This window comes from Tupaia chinensis, unplaced genomic scaffold, assembly GCF_000334495.1.
Source record: "Tupaia chinensis unplaced genomic scaffold, TupChi_1.0 Scaffold000402_1, whole genome shotgun sequence".
Lineage (NCBI taxonomy): Eukaryota > Metazoa > Chordata > Mammalia > Scandentia > Tupaiidae > Tupaia > Tupaia belangeri.
This window is the reverse complement of record NW_006159904.1, coordinates 5695594-5722476: the sequence shown is the minus strand read 5'-3', so window position 1 is coordinate 5722476 and position 26883 is coordinate 5695594. Positions and strand designations below refer to the sequence as shown.

The following is a 26883-nucleotide window of genomic DNA, read 5'->3' as shown; positions in this document are numbered from 1 at the left end:
CATGATGTTTATGGTCCTAAAAAGGTTGAACAATTAATGGCACTTAGGTTGTTTAGGTAATAATTAGCCTAGTTAGAAAATAAGAAATATTCCCCGAGCAAGAATAGAGGACACAATTGGGAATGGGTAAGTGGCTGAGGGTGGGAAGGAAGACTGAAAACAATAAAAAAAGAAGAGTGAAAAAAAAAAAAAAAAAAAAAAAAAAAAAAAAACTACGCTTGGATCTTAGATGGTAAAATCCAACCAAAACTGTATTATATGCCAAAAGTGAACTACCCGGCCAGAGTGGAGATGAGATGCCCTTGGGACCAACTGCATTCTAAGTGGGTACAGTTAATGGAGCACCTGGCAGCTTTCTTCTTCCAGAAGCCAAGGCCTTGTCCTTGCTTTTTCTTACCAAGCAAACCGATATGTAAGATGGCAGAGGGATGAGAAAAAAGCCTTCAGAACCAACAGACAAGGCAAACAACCGGCTGTGTGATCCTGGACTGGATACTCGGCCTCTCTGAGCCTGTTTCCCTGCCTGTAAAATGTGAACAATATCAGCTACCTTACTGGTTTGTTGGGAGGATTAGAGGCTATAAAGGGGGCTAACAATGCCACTGGTGAATAAGAGACAATAAATAAGGATTATTTAGTGTGGGAGACAAGGGCTTCACCCTAGAGTGTAATCAGTTCTACTAGTCTGCTCCCATGAGGTTCTGTCAATCACTGCTGAACTCTGAGTCTAAAACGGGGCCCACTCTGGCATCGGTAATCACAAAGAGCACTGGCAAGTAGAGGCAGCCTTCCATCTGGGGAGCTGTGCTGGCTGTCCTCAGGCGCCCACTCAGCATGGAGGAAAGCTCACGGTGGAGAACTGTGCCTTCCTCTTACTCGGGCGGCACTGTTTCCTCTGAGTTGGACAATGACAAGGGCTCTAGGAACGTGAATTCTCTCTTGAGTCCATGAGGTAACAGTCATATAGAAGACCGTGGGGTCCAGCACACACACACCTCTTCCGGTGCTCCTGTGTCAAGTAACACAGGCTGCGGTAGGCACGTAAGGTCGCCCTGGGTCACAGGTGCCTAGGCCCCACAGGAGGCCCCGATTTGGACTCAGGTCAGGTTCTGAGCCCCGCTGCCGCTGGCAAGCAGTAGCACTTTATTTATGTAAAGAGAAGCTGTGACTCTACAGAAAAACGACTCCTAAGCAAGAAAGAGCTCTGCTCCACGTGAAGAGGGCTGTGGCAAGTTTTCTGGCTAGGGGTGTGTGTGTGCGTGCGCACGCGTGTGTGCATGCACAGAGGACCAGATTTGCAGTGGTAGTGCACATGAGAGAGCAGCTGGAGAGCTGCTGAGAGCAGCAGGGGTCCATGAGGATGCCAAAAGGGATGGACAGGGTTGGGGCACATTCTTGTGTCAAGGATACGAAGCCCACAGAGTGGAGAAGAGAAAGATTGTGCCAGCAGAGAACGACAGGTGTATTTGAGGTAAGGTGTGGTCCCAGACATGCGATGCACGTGGGTGTTGTCATAAAGGGCCCACCAGTGAGTTCTGCAAGGGGCTCTCTGCACAGGCCCAGCTAAGTTTTTCCTCTTGATGAGATCATTCCTCATTTCACAAGTAGTCATCCTAAAAAGGCAAAAGTTTGTGAGGAAGACTGACTTCCATCTTATTCTCTGAGTCCGAGAGAGGTTTGGACAAAGCCCACGCAGACAGTATGGTGAAGTCAGGCTGCTTTGCCTTGTACCAGGAGAACCCAGGCAGGGCAGTCCCATCTAGGCGGGGGCCAGGCACACCTAGGCAAGGCCACATGCTCCAGGGAGCGACATCCCTGAGGCGAGAGGCGAGCTTCCACCCCCTGCTCCTGGCAGCTGGTGCTGCACCTGCTCGGCTCAACCACAGCAGTAGACTCAAGCTCCCCCTAGGGGAAGCCAGGCCCCCACCTGGCCTGGAGCTTTCAGATGTACTGTTCGTCATCCCTGTCATTCAGAAGCAGAGACCATTTGTCCCCGCCGTCGTCCACCATGGTGCTGTGCCGAGACAGCCTGTCGGACGTCAGGGAGGACAGAGACACTTGGCTGACGTAGCTGACCTGGTCCCATGGTGTGGCCCTGGGAGAGTCCCGCTGCCGGTCGTCCATGCCGATGTGCACGCTGACCTGCGATGCACTCAGGGGCTTCATGCGGCCGTGGGCCTGGGCCTCGTACCTCTCCAGGTCAGGCTTCTTATAGCTGGAAAGCAAGAATCCAAGGCCAGCATCTGAGTCACTCTGGACACAAGGCTCTTGGGGAAAGCCTGGTAAAGGCCTCTCATCCAAGGCTTTTACTAACACTTAGCTTCAAAACCTCCTGTGTAAATGCCTTGCACAAGGTAGGCTGCCAATCACCTATGTTAAACAACTGCATTAATGGGACCAGCAGTTAACGTAATGGCTATGTCGCTGGACTCCCATGTAGTCGACTACGGTTTGCGACCTGGACCCAGCAACTTAAAACTCACGCCGGGCACGTGTGTGCATGTGCTCAAGATCCCGGGAGGAGAATGGAGGAGAAGGGATTGCGGCGTGGCCATCCCCCTGGGGGGTGATTTCTCGCTTTCTGTCTCTCTGTCTCTGTCTGTCTGGCGAGCACACACGCCCTATAGCAAAAAACAAACAAACAAATAAACCAAACGCACGACTGCATTAATAACTGAACTTCTTTTTTCTAAAAAAGGAGAAATGATTTCCCAGGAACTCCATGCCCACAAACAACTCATGAGCTGAAGGGCAAGACCAGTCCAGGGTATGATGGCTGTCAGGAGGCTTGCTTGTGATGCAGGCAAATCACGACCTGCACACACAGGACAGGACTCCACATGGGTGACTGTCACAGGTTACTGGATAAGGAACAAGAGCTCATGCCAGGAAGCGCTAGCCAGCCCCTCTGCCACATTGGGACGGTCTCCTGGAGTCATGCTAACTAATGTGCCCACCCCGCAGAGACTCACCACTTGAGCTGCAGAGATGAGAGCACCACAGACACAGAGGAGGCTGCCATGGCCGCCGAGCCCATCCATGGCTGCAACACGATGCCGAGAGGCATGAAGACACCTGCCACGGGAAGGACGTGCTCACGCCACGGCCCAGAGCCACAGGCAAGGAGAGGGCCTTGGCACAGAGGCTGGAACCCCACCCTCAGCCACCCCTGTGGAGTCCTCCTCCTCAAGGTGTCAGAACCCCAGCCAGCCAGTCCTGCCCATGCACCCATAGGCCTCTGAGGTGGAGCTATCCTGGACAGTTGGGCAGTGGGGGCTGTAGGGTGGGTCTGGATCTCCTCCTCCTGCCCTGCCTTCCTTGGGACTGTCCACAGGTGGCACCACCTGTTTCAGGGAAAGCTTAGTGACCAGAGGAGCAACACAGGGCGCTGAGGGACAGTAGCTGGGAGCCAGCTGTCCCAGGACCACAGTCCTGCAGGTACAAAACACTGCAGATGACCACAGTCCTTGTTTGAACAGATTATCTGACCTCCAGGGCTTCATAACACCCTTTTAAAAACAAATGAGAGCCAAATGCCAGGACAGAGCCAGGAGACTGAGGCTAGGGAGGATAACTGTACAGCAGAGGCACCAATACTGCAGGAAATGGAGCTCCTGAACCGGCCGTGGGGGCAGGAAGTAACTGCCCGACTCAGACTCCAGAGGCCCTAGCGCACGTTGCTGAGCTCTGTTCTATGCATCACTACTGACCGCTCAAACAAAACAGGGAACATGAGGTGGGAAAGTCATGTTTAAAAACCAGAGGAGCTTTGCCCTGCAGAAGGGCCTGGAACTGTATCCTGCCTGGTTCCACAAGAGTCCAAGGGGAAGAGAGAAGGATTCACAAAACAGAAAAAATCCATTCTCTCCCTGATCATTTCTGTGAGTTAGTGCAAAGCCAGGGCAGCGTTAATTTTTGATAAGGTTCTGAAACACCAATCATTTGCTTAGCACATGGAGGTGGTCCATAACTCTTTACCATGATTATTTTAGACCAGGTGTCTTAATAAATGGCTCATAAAATCAGGTCGCTGTAAGTAAACGGCTAAGCATCTTGACCAGCTTTTTAGAAAGGACCAGAGTGAATGAAGTTCTGGGGTCCTCTCAACAGTTTCTCCTTCCCTTAGGAGCCATCCAGAGTAGGGAACGTAACAAAACCAGCCTTCCTAGAATGCTGCCAGGTAGGCAGGTCCTCCCTAACTCCAGCAGGAACCAGCAGAGGGAGTCTTTGTGGTGGCAGCTGGGGCCAGAGGTGAGAAAGCAGGTGTAAGCCTCTCCTACCTGCTGCAATGGGGATCCCAACCAGGTTATAAATCAATGCCAGGACCAGATTGACTCGGATTCTCCGGACCGTCCGCTTGGAAAGGTGAATGCTAGCCACCACATCAAGTAAATCATTCTGCAGGGGAGCAACAGGTGGGGAGTCAGGGGTCTGCCCATGCCCTCGCCACCCCAACCTGCATGCAGCCGAGCTCACTCTGATGAGGACGACGTCAGCTGCCTCAATGGCCACATCTGTGCCAGTCCCAATAGCGATGCCAACATCAGCCTGGGCCAAGGCCGGGGAGTCATTAACCCCGTCTCCCACCATGGCGACTTTCTTGCCCTTGTTCTGGAGTTCCTGGACCTTGGCCACCTTGTGAGAAGGCAGAACCTCTGCAAAGACTTTGTTGATGCCAACCTAAAAGGAAAGGAAAATGACACCTGGTGTTGCAGCAGGAGAAACTCACAAGTCATCCTTGTCCCCACTCCCCTCAGCCTTCAAGTCATCAGTCACAGCAGTCAGCTAGGTCTCAGTGCAAACTGACCTCCTGCCCTGATGCCCTGCCCAGGTTTGGGATCATCCACTCCTGGATTAGCAAACAGTTTTCTTATTGGTCCCCCTGTCCACACCCCGGCATCCCAAATCTCTTTTTCAGTCATCTTCCCCAAATAGCAATCCTTTGGTCACATTACCCACCCTGCTTCAAGTCCACTGCTGGGCCCTATCTGCTTCCCTGGGAACAATATCTATTCTCTTGAGGGGTTTGCATTCCAAGACCTCCCTGGGTCTGGCCACTGCAGCTCCCTGCAGCTTCTCCAAAGTCAGCATGTGACTTTGTCCCTGGGTGGTGCTCCTGATACCAACTCCATCCTGGGCAAGTTCTGCTTTCCTTTCCCTCCCCGGTTCCCCTTCTTCCTCTGATTGACTCCTGACTCGAGCATCCCGTTCTCTGGGAAGCCACCCCGGCCCCTGCCAGGTGGTAGTGGGCCAGTGGCTCCTTGGAAGCTCCCACCATGTTCCACGCACCTTCTGCTGGAGCTCTGAGTACTCAGGCTAGGCCTGGTCAATGACCCACCATCCCTTCATTCCTCTCTGTAGCCATAAAGCCTGCTGCTGTGCCTGCCTGTCACATTGTTCATGGTGCTTATAAAGTACTTGTAGGGGCCAGCAGGTGGCATGGTGGGTAAAGCGCTAACACATGGCCAACCATGGTTTAAATCCTGGACCTAGCAGCTTGAAACACACCGGGTGCACGTGTGTGCATGCTCAAAATCCCAGGGGGAGAGTGGAGGATAAGGGATGGTGGCATGGCCATTCTCCTTGTGGGAGATTTCTTACTTTCCCTCACTCACTCTCTAAATCTCCTGTGAGTGTATGTGCCCTATGACAGCACATGTGCACTATGACCAAAAACAACATTAAAAAAAAAAAAAAGTGCTTGTAGAATGGATGTTCTAACCAATAAGAGGGCAAGGAGAGGAGATTCCAAAAGCCCTCACTAGCAAGGAAAGCACTGCTGTTTTCCTTATAAGCTGCAAGTCATTTTATAAGCTCACAGCTTTGTGGGAGAAAGAACGATTTTCAGGAATTCACAATGGGGCCACTGCTATAAAGGGAGTTAGGCAGCCACCCAGAGGTGCTGTTGTCATGGCCAACTCAGAACCAAGAACCGCTGAGGAACTGCCCAGAAGGGATCTGGTGCACACAAGTGAGAAGTGCCAAACTGTCAAAATTATCCTTTCACACAGAGGGTAGAAAAGGTTTTACGTATTTATTTATTTGCCATAGGGACAGGCACTCACCAGAGAGAGACAATGACAGGGAAAGGTAGAAATCGCCTCCCATGGAGGGATGGCCGTGCCACAATCCCTTTTCCTTCATTTTCCTCCTGGGATTTTGGGCACACATGCACAGGTGCCTGGTGTGATTTTCAAGCTGCCAGATCTGGGACTCAAACTGCAGTCGGCCATGTGGGAGTCCAGCACCATAACCACTACATCACCTGCCAGCCCCTTTATTTTAGCTCACAAGCTATGCTTCTTTTTCAACCTTTTGCAAAGGCCCTGGTTAGAAAACACTGGAATTGCTTCCCCAGAGATGCATGCATCAACTACGTGCACCCAGGACCCAGGGGCACGAGCCCTGCTGCAGCAGCACAGTGGTCTCGGCTGCAGGGCTGCTCCGCTGGGAGGGAAAGCACTAGTGAGGGGTAAAGAGCAGAGGGAAGGCTGAGTGCTGAGCTGCTGCCCCTTCTTCTCAAACTGGCTCTCTGAGCTGTATGGAGTTTGACATCTTAAAGGGGGAGATGTGTCTAGCCCCTGGCCGTACCTGGGTGGCAATGGCTCTGGCTGTCTTCCGGTTATCCCCTGTGATCAGAACGACATCCACGCCCATGTTTTTGAGGGTGTGCACAGCCAGGGCGGCCTCCGGCTTGACAGCGTCTGCGATGGCAATCATCCCACATAGCACACCTGCAGAAACCACCCAGGGTCAGCCTCAGTACAGTATTACGGATGGCTGGGCACCGAAAGGTTTTCATCGTGGCATTCATGTATGCAGAAAACAGAGCACCGATGGACATAACATACTATGGTTTTGAAATTGTTTTTAAAAAATGATACACTTAGAGATGCATACAAAAGTCCGCAAGGGACACTGAACCATTCATAGTGGCTCTTAAGGGGTGGGATGACACGTTATTTCATTCTCTTCTGTACAGCTGTCTGAATTTTCCAACTTTTATGCTAGCAGCATGTATCACTTTGCAGTAAATGCCTGACTCATTATAAGAACTCAGTATGTATTAGTTATTAAAATACGAGAAATGTACCAAATATAACAACTGCTTAAAATGATGTCCAAACTAGAATATCAATCCTTCCTGTTTTGGTCTCTTCCTATAGAAAACATTTCTGTAGAATGCAAGAGCGTTTCTGGAACTGACGTATGAATGGGACCAGAGTGAGAGATGTCTGAGAGGGCATAATTCCTTCAGTTGCGCTGTTTCGGGGTAAGGGAACAAGTTAAGGGGACTCTGGGTTTATAAGGATTTGAGGACATAGAAGGGAAAAGGGGAGGGAAGACATATTTGGACGGAACACTCAAAATACAGCATCATACATTATTTTTTATTGGCATAAGAGAGAAGAAAGATTTTATTAATTTTTTTAACATTAACGAAGTAAAGATTCAAATCTCTGAGAGATATAAAACCCAAATACAGTCTGAGTCCTCAGATACGAGGAATCCTCAGAGGCTCTGTGCCCACCGGTGTGTGTAAGGCAGACAGTGACACACTGCAGGAGGTCTCGTTACTGAAAGGCAGCCTTAGTTAAACCTGTAGGGAAGCCAATTCTTGTTTTGTCTGCAGTGAAGAATGAGAAAGAATACTCTGAACTGCCAATCTGGACAGAAGCAAATGATGATGGTAAGAAGACAATGCCAGAGCAGAACTGGCTCTGTGGTCCAGGGGGAGAGGGTGAGAAAGAGCAAGCCTCAGGACTGGAAGTGAAATGAAAAGACCACAAGATAACTTTCTAAACAACGTTTCAATGAACAGACAGGAAGGTGTATTAAAAAGGGGAATAAAAAAGGAGAACACTCTTTCTGCCTGATGGCCCCAGGAAATGTGATTTTGTGAAGGAAGGCACAAGCAGGGAGATACCATCAATAGCTGCCAAGATGGCGGTCTGTCCTTTCATCTCATGATCTGTCATGGCGTCACTGACGTCGCTGGAAATAGTTAGGCCATTGCGCCTCATCCATTCACGGTTTCCAATCAGCACAGAGAAGGTCTGGGGGGCTGCATCTATTTTAAAGAGATTGTGGTTATCCCTAAATAGTCATTTTTATGAACTAAAAACCTTGGAATCCTTTTAACTGGGAAATACCCATTTAACTGTTCTGAAAGACTACCACCTAGTGTCTCTTGTAACACCATCCTTAAAGGACTAGAAAAAGAATACAATTTTGATGTGTAGGACAGGTAAGTATGAATTAAAACAGGGTATTAAGAGTACCTACCACAGGGACCAGCAGGTGGTGTTAATGCACTGGACTTCCACATGGCCAAATGCGGTTCGAGTCCTTGACTGGTGACTTGCTTTCTCACTTCCTCTCTCTCTCTCTCTTTCTCTCTCTGGTGAGTGCATATGCCCTATAGCAAATTAATAATAATAATAATAAATAAAACTTAATAGTTCTCTTTAAAAAGTACATGCCATATGTGTGAAAATGTCACAAATGCACTAAATATGTTGCTGTCCTCACTTCCCTTTGGAGGCATCTTCTGATTCTTTTTCTACAGGGATTAGAAGCAGTTAGTTATGCACCAAGTGTGGACTACATCCATCACTGCTTGCTACAGATGACCCGCGAGCAATCAACAAATAATCAGGTAAGACTACTCCTGCCAAGTGTTTTAAGACTCTACCTCCTGAAAGGCCAGGTGTGCCCCTGCCGCCCTCTGTATGTACCACTAAATGAAGCGTCACTGCACAGACCAGTCTCCAGATGCTATAACAGAAAGGTCATCCTGGGGTTTGCAATTGCTGGAAGGTAGAGATGTCTTCTAACAACACGACCCAAACCCAGATACTACCAACACACTTCAGAAAAACCACTAGAGGGGCCAGCAGTTGGCATAATGGCTATGTTGCTGGACTCCCACGTAGTCGACTGCCTTTCGGGTCCCGGAACCAATGACTTAAACTCACGCCAGGTGCGTGTGCATGTGTGCCCGAGATCCCGAGAGGAGAATGGAGGAGAAGGGATTGTGGCGTGGCCATCCTCCCTGGGGGGTGATCTCTCACTTTCTGTCTCTCTGTCTCCCTCTGTCTTTATGGCGAGTGCATGTGCCCTATAGCAAAAACCTCTCCAAAAAGAAAGGAAAAAGAAAAAAAAGAAAGAAAAACCACTAGACACAGGGTTTCTGCATTTTGGGCATTTTCCACCCCTTTTTTTGTCTTGTTTTGTTTTTATTTTTAAAAAGAGAGGTTTTTGCTATAGGGCACATGCACTCGCCATAAAGACAGAGGGAGACAGAGAGACAGAAAGTGAGAGATCACCCCCCAGGGAGGATGGCCACGCCACAATCCCTTCTCCTCCATTCTCCTCTCGGGATCTTGGGCATACATGCACACGTGCCCAGCGTGAGTTTAAGCCACTGGGTCCGGGACTCAAACCGCTGACTACATGGGAGTCCAGCGACATAGCCATTACACTAACTGCTGGTCCCCATTCCCCACCCTTTTAAGCTGAGGGGCCACTATTCCGAAGCAGCTATCACTCCAGGCAATGCCCCTTCTGGCATGGGCCGGCCATTTCCATCTGCTTTTCCTGCCCACTCCGTAAACGCTACATATCCTAATCCGTCCTGTTCCTTCCCAGTGGGAGGGAAACAGGAAAAACAAAAGTAGAATTCCTCTCTGTCCCCTCTGTAGTAGAAGTAGGCTCAATCTGGGATAAAAATGAGGAGAATCCAGATTATGAACCAGCTAAGCACTACTCCATGAATTTAAGTCACACACTACTTTTGCCTGCCATAAGCATCAAAATCCAGATGCCTCAAAGAGCACGAGAGAATCTACAGGTTTCTCTGGGGAAGGCAGGCATGGGGTGCCCCGCTGAGAAATACCTTACGCCACGCTGGGACATCATGGCCAGTGGGCCTGGCTCCGCACCCTCTGTGGCTTGGCACACCTCCCTCTGACCTAGCCAGACCAGCCACAGACAGACCCAGAAGGTTCAAGGCCATGGACACCTTTCTCTGTAGGGGGGTGGCCAGCCTGCTCTGGTGACTGGCCTGCTCTCCCAGTGGGCACTCACCAGGGGCCAAGATGGCTTCCACGCTGCTGACTTTACAGCCAATTCCGCAACCTGGCACTGCCTGGAAATCCGTGCAGTATCCTAAGGTCTCTGTTCCAAGTACCTGTGAAAGCAGAAGGGGCGAAAAACAGAAAACAGAGGGGTGAAGTATAGAGAGGGCAAGAGGACAGAAACGTGAGGGGAGGTGGCAGGAGAGCAGCATGAGGCAAGAATTGAGAGAGAAAGGAGGGAAGGGAAGAAAATCGATGGAAAGGTTGAGAGATCAACTGTTAATCAGCAATTCTTCTCTCATCTGATACAGACACGACAGTTCCTTAACTGAATTCTCTCTCAAGGTGGATGCCTCATGATGGTGGACAGGCTGCAGACTAGAAAGGAGAAAGGCAATTCACATCAAATACCTCAAAATAAAGGGGCTGCAGGTGCCAAAGAAGAAAGATTTTATGTTCTTTTGTTTGTTTGTTTGTTTGTATTTTGGGTTTTTTTGAGAGAGATTTTTACTATAGAGCCTATGTGCTTGCCAGAGAGAGAGAAAGACAGAAAGTGAGAAATCACCCCCCAGAGGGTATGGCCATGCCACAACCCCTTCTCCTCCATTCTCCTCTCGGGATCTTGGGCACGCACACACACACACCTGGTGTGAGTTTTAAGCCGCTAGGTCTGGGACGCAAACCACCGTCAACTACATGGAGTCCAGCGATGTAACCATTACACCATCTGCTGGTTCCAACAGATTACATGTTTTAAATAATTTCATAAAAACGATGGGAAAAGCAGGTGGTATCAAAGCTGTTTTGAAGCTAACAAGGGCTCACCGCACATCTTTAGACCTAGGGCATGAGGTGGCAGGGAAAGAAGTGAGCAGAACAGCGAATGAGGCGGATCGCGGGTGGGCACAACCCTCTGACACAGCGGCAGGGTGAGATGGGAAGCAGCAGTATGTCTGACTCTGTACGAAGGGCAAGCAAGACAAGCGGATCCTGGAAGAGTCCATCAGAATCCAAAGAGCTGTCAGCTTTTTCAAGGCACCACATAAGCTTTCTACATTTACTGATGACACTGTGTATCTGGGTTGTTTAAAAATTGTCAAGGCGGGACCAGCAGATGGTGCAATGGTCACGTTGCTAGGCTCTCACTCAGTCGACCACGTTTCGAGTCCCAGACCTGGAAGCTTAAAATTCATGCCAGGCACGTGTGCATGTGTGCCCAAAATCCTGAGAGAAGAATGGAGGAGAAGGGACTGCAGCGTGGCTCTCCTTCCAGGGGGTAATTTCTATCTCTCTGGAGTGTGCATGTACTCTTTAGCAAAAATCCCTCTAAAAAAATAAAAATTGCCAGGGCAATATTCTGGCCATTCTGCTGCCTCTATATTCAAATTGAAAACAGAGAAAATGAAATAGGACCTTCCATGTGGAGAGAACCCAAGAATCCATGAGGCACCCTAGTCCCCCTCTGCAGGGTCCCCTGCTCCAGATGTTCCCTGGGGAGTGTGCTTTTCTTTCCTTGGCCCAAAATGACATTTCACTCTGTGTCCCTTGCACTGAGCACTCACAAGGGACAGCTTCTAGACCTGTCTCCCCACAGAGGACAGAGTTCATATTTCACGCACTCTGCTGTCTCAAGCCCTGTGCCAAGTACGTACTGAGTGCATGGCACTGACCTACTTCTGTGATAACCTGGAACTGTGACCAGGGCTGGCTCTGAGCTCTACCTCCACCTGCTCCAGAGGGGCCAGACCACACCACAAAGCGCTTCTCTAGGACAGCGAGGAGAGAAGGCCCGTGGCAAGGAGTGCAATGGGGTGACAGGGTGGGGCACCATTGGGGTCTACGCACCTCTTTACAGTACTTGGTGACGGCCACGCCCAAGGGGTGCTCGCTGCTGGCTTCTGCAGTCCCCACCACAGCCAGGACCTTTCTGAGGGGGAGCGCAGCCACGTCCACAAGCAGGAGGACCCTCATGACTCTGGGGACCCCATGGGTAATGGTGCCAGTTTTGTCAAACATCACAGTCTTTATCTGCCAAAAACAACCACAACTCAGTGACCATGACACAGCTGAAGGGGCTGTGGACTCATAGCCCATAGAAGCTTGAAGCAGAACTTCACCCAAATTACCTCAGGCAGGTCACGACACTCCTTCATAACTTCTTTTCTTTATTTTTATTTATTTTTCCCATGAGAGAGAAAAAGAGAGAGAGACACCGCAGCAGGGTCTTCGGGCTGTGATCCACCCCCAGCCTCAGCCAGCCAGGATCACAAGCACGGTCTTGGGATTTATATCCGGGACCTTACCAAGTAGGCTCAGGCTCACAGAGCACAGTATTACCACTGACTGGCCCACCTTCATAACTTTTCACCTTTTTATTTTTTTGTTTTTAAGGTTTATATATTTGATTCTTCCATGACTGAACAGGGTCCTGAGGCTACAAGCCATCCCCAGCCTTGGCTAGCCCTGCATCATGGGCATGTCTGTGTCTGGCATACTTAGGGAGGTCTCCAGACACAAATCCAGAACCTTCTTATGTGGATCAGTTTTGAAGAGTACCGTGTGTTACTATCTAGCATGGTGCCACCATCCAGCCCCATCCCCTTCATAACTTTTTTTTGAGATATTTTTGCTATAGGGTGCATGGGTGTGTGTACTCATGAGAGAGAGAGAGAGAGAAACAAAAAGTAAGAAATCACCTCCCGGGGTGATGGCCATGCCATAATCCCTTCTCCTCTGTTCTCCTCTTGGGATCCTGGGCATGCACACACATGCACCCATGATGAGTGTTAAGCCACTGGATCCAGGACTTGAACCACGATTGACTACATGGGAGTCCAGGGACATAACCATTATGCCATCTGCTGGTCTCTCCTTCATACCTTAACGTTAAACAAGCTTCTCCAGGATTCAACAACTCCTGCTACAAAGAAATTATTTACCTATCTGCCTAGTTAAAAACATCCACACTGTGGCTTAACCTTGACCAGACAGAGCCAGAAACTCTCACTTAGCTATACAGGATATGGTGTGGCACCATCTTAGAGACAGAGAGCATCTAGTCTTCTTACACTATGTCAGGAGTCAGGACACTGGGGTGCTCCCATGTCCCTGTCCATAGCTACCTGCTGTGCTGCCAAAGCCTACTGAGAAGAGGCACTCTGCGTTCAAGAAAGGAAGGGACTACTCTGAGGCCATAACAAGAAACCACCAGAGCCAGTTTTATACCTGTCCCACCTGTTCAATGGCAGCTTTGGACCAGACCGCACATGCCTGGGCTCAGAAATTGGCAGCAGTGACACAAGGTACCTGTACTTCCACAGCCAGAGGCCAGCCAAGCCCTGACCCCCACTTCCAAAAGTTCACCAATGCCTCGACTGCTCACTTGCCCAAACCCTACTAAAGAGCAAGGTCAGCAGGTTGCTCTCTTCAGATTGTGTCCTACAAGCAGGTTCTCTCTCCTTAGGAAACAACAAAGTTGTTTTTAATTTATTATTTTATAATTTGCTAGAGGGCACATGTGTTCACAGGAGAGACAGAGAGGTTAAGTGAGAAAGCATCCCCTATGCAGGATGGTCATGCCACAATCCCTTCCCCTCTATTCTCATCTTGGAATTTTGGGGACATGTGCAAACATGCCCAGCAGATTTTTTAAGCTATCGAGTCCAGGAACTGAACCGCGCAGTTAGCCATGTGGAATCCAACAGCCTTAACCACCATGCCACTGGCCTGCCCAATTGAGCTTTTTGTTGCTGCTGCTAAGCAGTGGCCTCTTCTTCCAACACTATTAACTACCCCTCTTCCAGTGATTCTGGCCTCCTTCAAGCCATCCTCCACTCTACAGCCAGATGGCTCCTCCCAACATCTGAACTACTCACGGCACATAGGAGGCACTTCATAGCCACGCTTCCTGGTGTTTTGAGGGCCAAGTTCAGAATCATCTCCTAAACCCTGAAGGCCTTCATGTTCTGGCTCCTCCCTCAACAGCCTCATTACTAGTCTCTCTCTTGCCTGCTCAGTGATTTTCTTTCCATTCCTTTGTTTATTCACAAGTAACTTGGGTGTTTTCAATGCGATGGCTGCTGGGCTAGATGCTGGGGACACAATGGCAAGGTGGCAGCTTGATCCCTGATCTCAGGCAGCCTATCCACGAGCACAGCCTCCCCAGGTCCTTCCCACCTGCTGACCCCACTGCCAGGACATTCCTCCATCCTCCACTGCCTGGCTAACTCTTGCTCACCTGTGAGGTCTCAGATTGGCCTTTCTGTGTTCTCTCCTGCACCATCCTTCAGACTGAGTACAATACCCTGAGGGCAGTGAATAGCTGTTGGCGTCTTCATGGCATCTCACTCTCTTGTAACCCTTAGCATCTGCTGTTTGTTTGACTTGTCTTTCTCCATAGGTCCCTCGAGTGGTTGAGAGCCCTGACGATGGCTACACCTACAAGGCCCACCCTTAGTAAGTGCTCAGTGAATGCTGAATACATTAATGGAAGTATGGAAAGTATGGTGGGCAAAAGAACATTCTTCATAAACACTGACACTCAACAACACACTCCCCAAAGCTACAGGATCCCTCCACTAACCCACAGCTGTGGCCCTGGAACCTGACTACTGGGGTGTGAATCCTGGCTATCAGCTGTAGGCCTTCAGGCAGGTCACCTAACCTCCTGCTGGTGTGGTTTCCTTGCCTGTAAAATGGGAATAATAAGCACCTACTGCCAAAAGTCATTAATGAGACTAACCTCAATTAATATTTATAAAGCATTTCATGACATGACTATTGGCTGTACCTTATTATTGCCAGTCTTGGCCTTCCTGGTCTATTTAATTAATGTTGCTGCTCTTAGGTCACTGTCGGGTTTTTCTTTTAATGTGAAACAGTAAACAGACACTATTTTCATTAAGATGGTCTTAAAAACATCACCCAAGCCAAGACCACACAGGAGGGCTGAAAGGGCCCGGACACAGGGCTGACCTTGTGGGCCATTTCCAGAGGCTTGCCTCCCTTGATGAGCACACCGTTCTGGGCAGCCACCCCAGTGCCCACCATGACAGCCGTAGGTGTGGCCAGCCCCAGGGAACAGGGGCAGGCAATGCACAGCACCGTGATGGAAGTCTGGAATGCAAACCGGATGATCACCTCTGTCTGGGAAATATGCTTGTGGGGGTTCTGAAAAGAAGAAAGAGGTAAAGGGCAGCTTAGAGTTCAGTGAGGAACCTCACCGGATTCTGTTCTCATAAGACCATTTCAGTGGGGCAAAGGGGCCTGAGACAGTGTGATGAGCTGGGGTTTAGAAGACGTGATGGTGTCCTACACTGCTTCACTGCCACAGAGCACACCTTAAGGCTCCACACCCCAGCTCCCCAACTGGGTCCTGCAAGCTTCCCTCAAAGAGGTATTACAGGAGGGAAGAAACCATAAAATCTGATAGGGGAAAGGGGGCAGACTCTGGAGTTGGACTATATAGACCCATATCCCGGCTCTGGCACTAATTTTAACCTCTCCATGTCTCGGTTTCCCCACATAGAAAAAGAAAATGAGAATACTCAGCTCCCAGGTTGTTGTCAAGATCAAATAAACATATAAATACACATAGTACAGACATCTGGTAGAGAAGAGGCATCTAAGAAATTCTAACCATCAATATTACATTATCATTATTTTTATCATCATTATGAAAGCTTCAAAAATGACGATTTTCTAAAGAATTACTCTAAGGTGATAATTATATAAGTAGAAAAAGATACATGGATATTTATCACAGCGTTTTGTTTTCTAACTGGAAATGATCAATAGGATTGGGTGTTAAATGGTAGGTATGGTGTGCTTGATGGAATACCATGCAATTCTTGAGATGAGGAGGGATGTCTATATTTACTGATAAAAAGCGATATCAGTAACACTGTGCAATTTAAAAAGCAAGTACAAAAAAGGCACATGCTGATTTTATTTGTCAAAATCCCATGCCTACAGATATATGTAGCTTTTTAACAATATGAAAAAGACGTTCACTAAAGTGCAAAAAAACCAATTACTTCCAGGGATGTGATGTGGAGGCATCCCAATATTCTTCTCTATTTTTCACTACTGTTTTCTTTGTAGACACCAAACAAACAAAATATGGGTCTACTTTCCATATATCTGGTAGCATATGTTGGTATTATGTTTTGCATCTGAGATTTTAAATTATCTTGCTTTATTTTATTTTTAGTCCAAAATAGCTGGTGGCTATGGAATATAATCAAGAGATACTATAGTCAATTACTACAAGAAAAGCATGTTCTCTAATTCGAGGATGCAGCTCATGATCTCGTTTGCTTCTACCTATGATTTACTTATTCACTTACTTATTTATTTTGAAAGGCATATTTCTAAAATAAGATATATTATTAAAATGTCATTTAATTTTCATAGAAAGTTGTATTTGGGTAGAGGGACACACTCTTTAAGACAATGTTATTCTTAGAGATTAAAGAAGATGTGTGTGTTTGTTTGTTTAACCCAATAACACTTGTCAAATAACACCTGCCATTCTGAAGGACTGGGTAGACTTGTAGAAGTTAATCTGAACCCTTCCATACAAATGATTTTTGTATAGCAGGGTAATGATAATATCTTAAAGGAACATGCAGTACCTCATTTGCCAGCATCCTCCCTGATATTGCAGATAAAAACAAAAGAAGCTGAAGTAAGATGGAAAAGCATGGAACAGCAAAAGCCACATATTCCACCTCCTTGGGACTGGCTCTTCCCACAGCCACATGCCAAGCACTGCTCTCCCGAAAAAGTAAAAATTTTAGGCAGCTGTGTGCCATGAATAGCCACTGGCAAATTCTAGGAACATATTCATAAATGTATATTAAAAGCACTGAGGTTCCCCCCCCCCTTAGGTATCAGAAAGTGCTTTACTTGGACATTTTTTCAACCTAAGATAAGAAGGGAACCTGAGGAAGAAAATGACATCTTACTAAATGGCATGCACCTCAGAACAACTGATAGACCTTTAGTTATGGGCAGAAATTTTTTTAAAAAGAAAAAATATTATCCATCTTATATTTGCAGTTTCTTATTCCATGGCTCTAAGGCAGAATAAGCACTAGACTGGGCTAGACAGGAGACAGGGTAAAACACTGTCCACTCACTGGGCGGCTATCAAACGCTGCTCTAGGTGGGTAGCGTGTCATAGCCTTTATGCATGTCAACATTTCTCAGCCTCAGCAATACTGACATCTTTTGCAGCAGGAACTTGCCCTGTGCCTTACCACATAGATGCAAGTAGCATCCCCCTAGGCATGAAAACCAAAAGGAAAAAAAAAAAAAAAGCCTTTAGATATTACCAAATATCCTTAGGGAATAGAAGGGCAAAAACCTCCCAATGGAGAATCACTGATGTATATAGTTCTTATTTGTCAAGCAGATAAGGTTTGTAGAGATGTACTGTATTTTTCACCTTTTTTTTTTTTTAGTTTGAAAATACCTATTTCCTATAGTAACATTCTTCACCCACTTTTTTTCTAAAATCAAAAATGTATATTCCATTGCTTCATATATAATGTTTAGTAAACACTTAAGTATTAAAAGTATTAAGTCCTAGTAGCAAGACCAGCAGGTGGCTTAATGGTTATGTTGCTGGACTGCCATGTAGTCAACCACGGTGCTGTTGAAGTTCTGGACCCAGAAGCTTAAAACTCATGCCAGGTGTGCATGTGTGCCCAAAGTCCCAAGAGAATGGAGGAGAAAGGACTGCGATGTGGCCATCTCCCTTGGGGGGTGATTTCTCACTTTCTGTCTTTGTCTCTGTCTCTCCGTGAGCACATGCACGCCCTATAGCAAAATGAAAAAAAAAAGGGGGCCAATACTATATTCTATAACTGAGAAATAACTGATGTCTATGAAAATTATTTTAGAAAGCAAAAAACATCTTGAATAAAAACCAGGAAAAGAAGGGCAATTGACTGTCCCACCTGGCTTAGCTTTTGCTGCCAATAAGTGAAGCAAACAAACAAAATGAATGGAAAATTAAAGCCCAGGGAATCTAAGAGACAAGAGAGTAAGATTAATGGCCATAGATTATTTATAACACAACAACCACACTGTTCAAGGCATTCAACTTACAGGAAAATATTTCTGAACAACACCAAAATCGATAAAACCGATTACAATCCATACCACCAGCGTCAAAGTTGAAATGATGATGATAAATGGGACAAAATATCCACTAAACCGGTCAGCCAGTTGCTGAATAGGTGCCTATGAAAATAAAACACCGAGACCGTGGGAATTACAATCCATGAAAAAATAAAACACACGAGCATGGGTAAGGATTGGGTTTCTTATCTCCCTCATTACCTATGTTTACTAATCAATATCTACGCAATAAAACTGCCTGATTCTATGAACTTGTGAAACAATTTATAAAACAGAGAAGCTGAAGTTACACTGTTTTTTTTTTTTTTCCAGTATCCTCATTACCTTTGACATCTGAGCCTCTTCCACCAACTTCACAATCTGAGCCAAAGTGGTCTCATTGCCCACATGGGTGGCTTCAATGAGCACAGAGCCATGGGCATTTATAGACCCTGCGATAACAATGCTTCCGGGTTTCTTGGTAACTGGCATGGCTTCTCCTACAGGAAGAGAAAAGAGACAACCATCGCCTGCTCAGTCTCATTAAGCACTTGTGACCTGGTAACTGCTGTGACACCCACCAACGGGGACACAAAACAAGCCACCTAACCTGTGATGAGGGACTCGTCAGCCATGGTATTGCCTTCCAAGACTTTCCCATCCACGGGGAATTTTCCCCCAGGGACAACCTTGATGATATCACCCCGTTGCACCAGCTCCATGGGTACTTGCTCCTCTCTGCAACAAATACCACTCGAGTCACACACATAGCAATTCATAGCAGCTCACCTTTTTGGTCTGTCACCAGGCCAGATTTTAGACCAACTGCTGGACCAGCTACACCACATAATATTATTCATTTTACCTGTCCACTTATAGGGTGAATCAGTATTTATTGTCAGCTATTAAGTGCCAGGCACTGTCTTAGGCAGTGAGGATATGGCTAGGAAGTGGGTAGCAAAGTTCCCACCCTCATAAGACAAAGTCTGCAGAGGAAGAAACAAACAAGATGGTAACAGGCATTAAATAAATGTTGTGATAAAAAATAAACCAGGGGGAACCAGCAGTTAGCGTAATGGCTATGTCGCTGGACTCCCACGTAGTCGACCGCGGTTCGTGTCCCGGACCCGGTGGCTTAAAACTCACGCCGGGCGCGTGTGCGTGCGTGCCCAAGATCCCGAGAGGAGAATGGAGGAGAAGGGATTGCGGCATGACCATCCCCCCTGGGGGGTGATTTCTCGCTTTCTGTCTCTATGTCTCTCTCTGTCTGTCTGGCGAGCGCACGCGCCCTACAGTGAAAAATCTCTCCAAAAAAAAAAATAAAAAAATAAAATAAACCAGGGGCCAGCAGATCGCATAGTGGTTAAGGTGCTGGACTCCTACATGTCTGACTGGTTCAAGTCCCAGACCCAGCAGTCTGAAACTCACATCAGGCACATATGTGTGTGTGCCCAAAATACCAAGAGGAGAGTGGAAGAGACAGGACTGTGGCATGGCCAACCCTCTAGGGTGGTGATATCTCATTTTCTCTCTGTCTCTCTGTGTCTCCAGCAAGCACATACACCCTATGGCAAAAATCTCTAAAAATAAAATAAACCAGCATAATGTGACTGGTGGACTTCTTTAGGCGGTGGGGGAAGAAGAAAGTCTCTCTTGGAAAACGACGTATAAACTGAGACCTGGATCACAAGAAGGTGCAACATATGAAGAAAGAAACTTCAAGGGAGAGGAAAAGCTAAGGCACAGGTTCTAAGGCTGGAGGAAACAGGGCATTTGAGAAGCAGGAAGCAAGCAAGCATGGCTGGCAGGAAGTAAGTGGGCTACAAGTTGAGTGTGAAAAGCAGGCGGGGCCCAGATCACGTTAGGTTTCCTAGAGCAGAAAATGGCTTTGGATGTGAGGCTTCTAGCCCAAAAGTAATTCAGTCTGATCCACGTTTCTCAGGTTATCTCTCTGTATGCTATATAAGAATGGCCTCTAAGGACAATGACAGAAGCTAGGAGAAAAGTTAGGCGATTGTAGCAGCCCAAGCAGAGGATGGCAATGACTTGGAGACCAGAAAGAACAACTATCCAGGGTTGTCTTCCACTGTTGATTTTTATCAATGAGATGTGAAGATACATTAAATGTAGGGGTAAAGAAATAAATCGATGAGCTCCAAATTTTCATTTTGAGCGATTAACAGAGAAATCATTTAATGAAATGGAGACAATTATGAAGTAGCTGAGGCGGGGCAAAGAAAGAGATGAGGGAAGGGTGCAATAAAGTGCTTTATTTACTTTTTAAAAAATAATTATTTACTTAATTTCATCATTGTTATTATTGTTATTTAATTTGCTATAGGGCATGTGTGCTCAATAGAGAGAGAGGGAGAAAGTGAGAAAGTGAGCTGCCAGGTCCTGGACTCAAAGCAGTCACTATGTGGGAGTCCTACGCCGTTCACGGTCAGGCCACTTGCTGACCCCAAAGAGCTTCATTTTTGACATGTCAAGTTTAGAGGCCTACTTTATTTCTGTGTAGAAATGTCAACTATGGAAGTAAAAATAGGAGCTGAATTCAAAAAAGAGGTCAGAGTTAGAGGTATAAATTTGGAAGCTGTCAAAATATAGATGGCATTTAAAGCCATGAAATGGTACAAGCTTCTCTAGGAGCACAAATAAAAAAGAGAAGGTGTTCTAGGATGGATCCCTATGACATTTCAATATTTAGAGACTGAGGAAAATAAGAAAGTGAGGATAAGGAAGAGGGGGCAGCCACTGAGTCATGTCAAATGATGCACAAGTGATACCACAGGGGCAGATATATGTAAAAAGTCATCATGCTGTACACTTAGGATATGATTACTGTCGTGACTTACACATTAACTCAAGAAAAGAAAGAAAAAAATGTAAAGCAACAGAGAAGGAGAGAAATGCTGGTGAGAGGTTGAAATGAGGGAGGAAAAAAACAAAAACAATGGTTGAATTTAGGTACGTGGAAATAATTTGATGGCTTCAGCCAAACAATTTCAGACGCTGGTGAAGGCAGAAGCTCGGCTGGAAAGGGATGAGAGAACATGAGGTGAGGGAGCAACCCAGCAGTTAAAGTCAGTTTTTTATAGGTGGTTTGCTGTGAATGGGAACAGAAAAACAGAGCAGCAGAAGGGGCAGTGGATTAAGACTGGAGGTTGTGACGAGTATGTATGTGTGAACTGCATGCTAGTAGGAATGGTCCCGCAGAGAGGAAAAGAGGCTGAAGTGTGGGAGATAGGAGGAGTCACAGGAGTAAAGTGACAAAGCTAGAGGGAGGGCATCCAGAGAACCCAGGGCTGGCTTCCACACATCTCTCCAAAAGCATTACATGGGCCAACAGGATTCCACCCAGCGTACCTTGCATTACAGAACAGCCAAGCCCCACTCAGAAAGACCCTAGACAGTAGTGATCCTCACGGCAATGGGAGCAGCCTTGGCTCTGGGTGAGTGAGGTGTGACCAGGTGCTCCAAGCATCCAACCAGGAGAGCAGGTTGGAATAATCACCCCTGAACTGCACAACAGAGCATTAACAAATGCCCTCCGAGCACACCGCCATTCTGAGGCAGTGCCACAATGGATGCTGGTCTTCTGGCTCCTAACAAGAAAGAGTACCAGTACCACCCCATCACGGCAGCAGAAGTCAGGTCCACAGGGTGTCCATGGCTGAAAAATGAATTGCCATCTTTGGAAAGGAACAGAGTTAAGACAGACTTAGGCCAAGTTCAGCAGCACTTAGCCAGCTGGCCTCTTCCAGCAGAGACACGTCTCCTCATACTCAGATCGCTGGAGCGGTTCTAAGCAACTGGAGTTGGTGCCATCAGAAGTACTCCAGACTGAAAAGCAGAGTCTAGCAGGGCAAGCAGGAGAAAAGTTGAGTTAAAACACAGGTAGTCGCTGGTGACTTTGTTTCCTCTGAATGTTTTCACTTCTCAAAAACTTTCATGTCATTAATTTGTAAGAAAAACAAAAGAAGGCACAGTGCAGTGTGCAACTACTGCAGAGTCACTATTAAGTATGTCTAGGAGCCCAAAAGTGCTAAGTGCTCTGTCACAGAGGTTCTGCTCATCTTAGGACAGTGCAGTATGGTGGCTGAGAGAGTGGTTCTGCGCCTTCGTGGGTAAAACCGGCACTTGCCTACCATGGACTTTTGGGAAGTCCCTTCACCTCCCTGAATTTGAGACTCTTTCTAACAAAAATGAGGGTAATGGTGGGTGGGACCTACTTCACAGGATGGCTCTCAGTGTTCAATCAGATACATTGTGTGGCGTGCTGAGCAATGCGCCTAGCACACAGCAAGGACTCAAACCTCAGCTCTCATTAGTATAATGATTACTATTTCCAGCTTCCAGAAAAACCCATGTTGTTATGCCATAGCCAACCTGTGCCTTACGACTTCTCACCTCTGTGTCTCTTTCACTGCTTCCTTTCACTTGCCAAAGGCTTACCAGCAGCCTGCTCTGAGCCAGCCTGGAGCTGCCCCACCCCCCCACAGGCCCAGCCTGGGAACACACACATTCTGATGATGAGCAAAGGCACAGTGCAGGAAGGGCACAGGGGGCGTGTCTGTTTTAACAATAGGAGAGGGGAGAGTCCATGTCATACTGGGTGGTAAGAATCAGCAAAGAAGGAGACATAGAAGGCCATTGCGAATGTCACAGAAGGAGGCTCCTGAGAGCCAGGAGTCTCAGATGGCTCGCTGTGAAGGACAAGTGACAGGAAATGGATGGACATCTCATCTGACAGCTTCCAGTTTCGGCAGTGAGGGTGAGATCACAGGCTACAGGGAAAGGGATAGGACCTGAAAGTTCCAGGAATGCAAGGAAGGCCTGAATTAACCACTATCCAGAATATAAAAAAAGACATTAAGGAAATATAGAGCTTTAATATGTAAAAATTTCCATATTATTAAATATGCTAATGGATTAGTTTCTTGGTCTGGTGGTTAAGGCACCCATCGTGCAATCTAAATCCAGATTCTGGTGGACTGAAAACCCTACCAGTTGTGTATGTGTGTGTGTGTGTGTGTGTGTGTGTGTGTCCCAAATCTGACAAGGCAGAGAAATGGAAAAGGGATTGCAACACGACTACACCCATAGAGGGGTGATTTCTCCCTCCCCATTTCTCTGTCCATCTCTCCGGCAAGCACACATGCCCTCTGGGAAATTTTAAATAAATAAATAAATAGATAAATAAATAAACTTTAAGAGCTAGGGTGGATAAAGTTAAGAAAATGGACTCTGGAACCAGCAGGCTGAATTACACCCCAATTCCACTACTTAATACCTGTGTGGCCTTGGGCCAGTTGCTTGGCCTTCCCAAACCTTAGTTTCCTTATCTGTGAAACAGGGGTAAGAAAAGTCTCTTCTCATAAAGACTGGTTTTTATTGTTAGATTAAACACAAAGAGGTTAAAATAGTTTCTAGCAAACAGCAAATGCTATGTAATAGTGTCCAGCAATAATGATAATCATTATTACTTTTTAAATATCAGGCAACCTTATGTGGATCAATGCTACTCCCATTTTGAAATCTCTGGTAAGGAGAAACCCCTGTCAGTCTGTCTGACTTCTCCAAATCTCTCAAGGAAGACCAATTTCCATTTCATGTTCTCTGTGGAGTCCTCCTGGGCCACCGCTAGTCTTCTTCTTCGAAATCCCCAGGATGCTAATCACCTGTACCTCACTTGCCATTTAGCCTGTTGAGGAGCAATTTGCTGAGAACGTCTTGGCTCTCCAGTGTCTACTGCAACATCACTACACAATGGGGATCTGATGCACACTACACAGGCTGACATAGACGGATCTCAAGCACTTCCGATGCACATCACTCACCTAATAATTAGGTTGTCCTCCCCAAGGGTCACAACAGTGGCTTCTGTGGCCTGGAGAGACATGAGTTTGGCAAGGGCTTCTGAGGTTTTGCTCTACAAAATAACCAGAATGTAAAATGAGAGCTATTGTAAACTGACCTGTGATGGCTGAGAGAAAACATCTACAGAAAAAGGTTCTTCCTAACACAGACGCACTGCATGACAAAGGTCTACGGGGTGAGTGTGGCTCACTGCACATGGACTTGTAGCCACAGGAATCATTGTCACTCTGAATGAAAATGCCTGTGCTACAAAATTCTAGTAGTTTCATTTCATTGAGAAAAAAATACCAGTCTACAACTCATTTTCTTTTACATTCAACCGAATTGCATTTATGGCCCGATTCTCACCTATTTATTTTTAGTTTTGCTATAGGGCACATGCACTCACCAGAGAGAGTCAGAAACAGAGAAAAGGAAAGTTAGCAATCATCCCCAAAAGGGACGGCCACACTGCAATCCCTTCTCCTCCCTTGCCCTCTTGGGATCTTGGCCATCCATACACACGCACCCAGTGTGATTTTTAAGCTGCTTAGTCTGGGATTCGAACCATGTAGGATGCCAGCCATGTGGGATCTGGCGCCTTAACCTCCATGCCACCTGCTGGCTTACTCTCTTTTATAGAATACACTACGATGCTGAGTTCAGCACAGGGTATTAAAAATGGAATGATCCTGGTCCAATGGCAGCAGTACACCAAGGGTCCTGCTTGGCAGGCTGGGGCCACATGGTAGGCCCAGGTTTGCTGGGTAGTACATGCCTGTAGTCCCAGCTACTTGGGAGGCTGAGGCAGGGGATCACAACACAGTAAGACCCTGTCTAAAGCACCACACACACACACACACACACACACACACACACTAGCATGACACTGAGGTGGAAATATAGATTCTATGCTAGTGAACTCTATACTTAGTTATGTACTAAGAGATGATATGGGCTCAGACCTAAGTCCAGGGTTCTCTCCATTACATAATATACTTCAACAAAGGTTTTAATAATTAACCAGATTAGCTGGGATTTCAGAAGTAGTGACCGATTTGAAGATTAGTGACCAAAGCCCTTAATTATATGTAGGTTTTGTATTTCCTTAAAGTCTTTCTTTATATTGTATATAATTAGAAATTCTGAACAAGGAATTGAGATAAATTGAGACTTATATTACTAAAGGAACAGCTCTTTCTTAACCTGACGCTGTGGTTACCTTTGCCACGTGTTCCAGCCACCGTCCCAGAGCAATGAACACAAACAGCATAGGGGGCGTGTCAAAGAACGTCACAGGGCTTCTCTCAGCCTTCTCGGCCACTGCGACCACCAGGATCACCAGAGAGTAGACATAGGCAATGCTTGTTGCCAGGACGATGAGCACGTCCATGTTGGCTGACCTGTGTCTCAGGGATTTGTAGGCCTGAACATAGAAGTACCACCCACCAAGGAACTGAAAGACAATGAGAGAGAAGGCTGTTAATGAGCAGGGCTGAGTGCAAAAGCTGCTCAAGGTCCATAGGCCCCTCGGTAAGACAAACACTCTAGGTTTCTTGACCATTTTAACACTGCTTTTTCCTCCATGGTTGACATTCATGGAATGTACTTTCTGATTCAGAGGGCTACGAGCCATAGGAATAGATGACTAAGCACATGTGAGACCTTGAAATCTAGAGCACACAACATAAATCTCCACCAATAGAAGAACTGTGAAAATGGTCAAAAATATCATGACTCATTTAACTGTAGACAATGCTATGCAGTGCCTGAAGAGAATATATCATATCTATAAATGGCTGGCATAAAAGATGTCCATGACCGGGAACCAGCAGTTAGCATAATGGCTATGTCACTGGACTCCCCCATAGTTGACCGCGGTTCGTGTCCCGGACTCGGTGGCTTAAAACTCACGCCAGCCACGTGTGCGTGTGAGCCCAAGATCCCGAGAAGAGAATGGAGGAGAAGGGATTGCGGTGTGACCATCCCCCCTGGGGGGTGATTTCTGGCTCTCTGTCTCTATGTCTCTCTCTGTCTGTCTGGCGAGTGCACGTGCCCTATAGTGAAAAACCTCTCAAAAAAAAAAAAAAAAAAAAAGATGTCCATGACCCATGGTTAAGTGAAAAGGCCAGTTTTATATCACTGTATCTCACACAATCTTATTTCGCCTTTATTATATAAACATGTATATACACAGGTGTGTTTTTCTCTAAATGGATGACTATCTTGAAAGATACAAGCCCAATTACAATTATTAATAATATTATGATTAATACTGGGATATGGGATTGGAATGTATACAAAATGTGAATATAAAAAAAAAATCCCTTTTCTCCTACTTCAGTAGGGTCTGAAATGCTTACTACCGTGGTATATTCCATTTGTAAACAGAAAAATACATATGCAGAAAAAAGGGAAAGAAAACACAGAAAAAAAAATTAACCTGAAAATGCTTGCCCCCAAATAGTTCTAAACCCAAATATCAAGGAAGGAGTTTTTCTTGTTTTTTTTTTTTTTTTTTTTTAGTTTTTTTCCATAGGGTGCAAGACCTGGCTGGGGAGAGACAAAGAAAGGGTAAGTGAGAAATCACCCCTGTGGAGATGGCCATGCCACAATCCCTTCTTTGCTCTCTTCTTGGGATTTTAGGCACGCATACACACACACACACACACACACACACACACACACACTCAGAGTGTGATTTTTCAAATTGTGGGTCTGGGACTCGAACTTTGGTTGGCCATGTGTGAGGTTCCAACACATCCATTCCACCTATTGGCTCCTGAGTCCGGAGTTTTATATTCCAATATATTCATAG

The 26883-nt window shown here is 46.6% G+C and overlaps 1 protein-coding gene across 6 annotated transcripts in view; it reads right to left on the bottom strand.

Moving 5' to 3' along the window:
* Positions 1–399: 399 nt before the first annotated feature.
* The window catches only part of ATP7B (ATPase copper transporting beta), a 94135-nt gene continuing 67651 nt past the window's right edge, over positions 400–26883 (bottom strand). For 4 of the 6 annotated variants that reach the window (XM_006154226.2, XM_006154228.3, XM_006154224.3 and 1 more), the window contains 14 exons: positions 25288–25521; positions 24047–24138; positions 18817–18944; positions 18552–18706; positions 18195–18329; positions 15054–15248; positions 11925–12107; positions 10090–10192; positions 7928–8071; positions 6592–6734; positions 4477–4680; positions 4281–4398; positions 2973–3075; positions 400–2215 (listed from right to left, as the gene is read on the bottom strand). In XM_006154226.2, the coding sequence (XP_006154288.1) occupies positions 1942–2215; positions 2973–3075; positions 4281–4398; positions 4477–4680; positions 6592–6734; positions 7928–8071; positions 10090–10192; positions 11925–12107; positions 15054–15248; positions 18195–18329; positions 18552–18706; positions 18817–18944; positions 24047–24138; positions 25288–25521 (2211 nt within the window). In that variant the 3' untranslated portion in view covers positions 400–1941. The remainder of the gene's footprint in view (positions 2216–2972; positions 3076–4280; positions 4399–4476; positions 4681–6591; positions 6735–7927; positions 8072–10089; positions 10193–11924; positions 12108–15053; positions 15249–18194; positions 18330–18551; positions 18707–18816; positions 18945–24046; positions 24139–25287; positions 25522–26883) is intronic. The other 2 variants (XM_006154225.3, XM_014590060.2) reach the window with 2 other exon arrangements.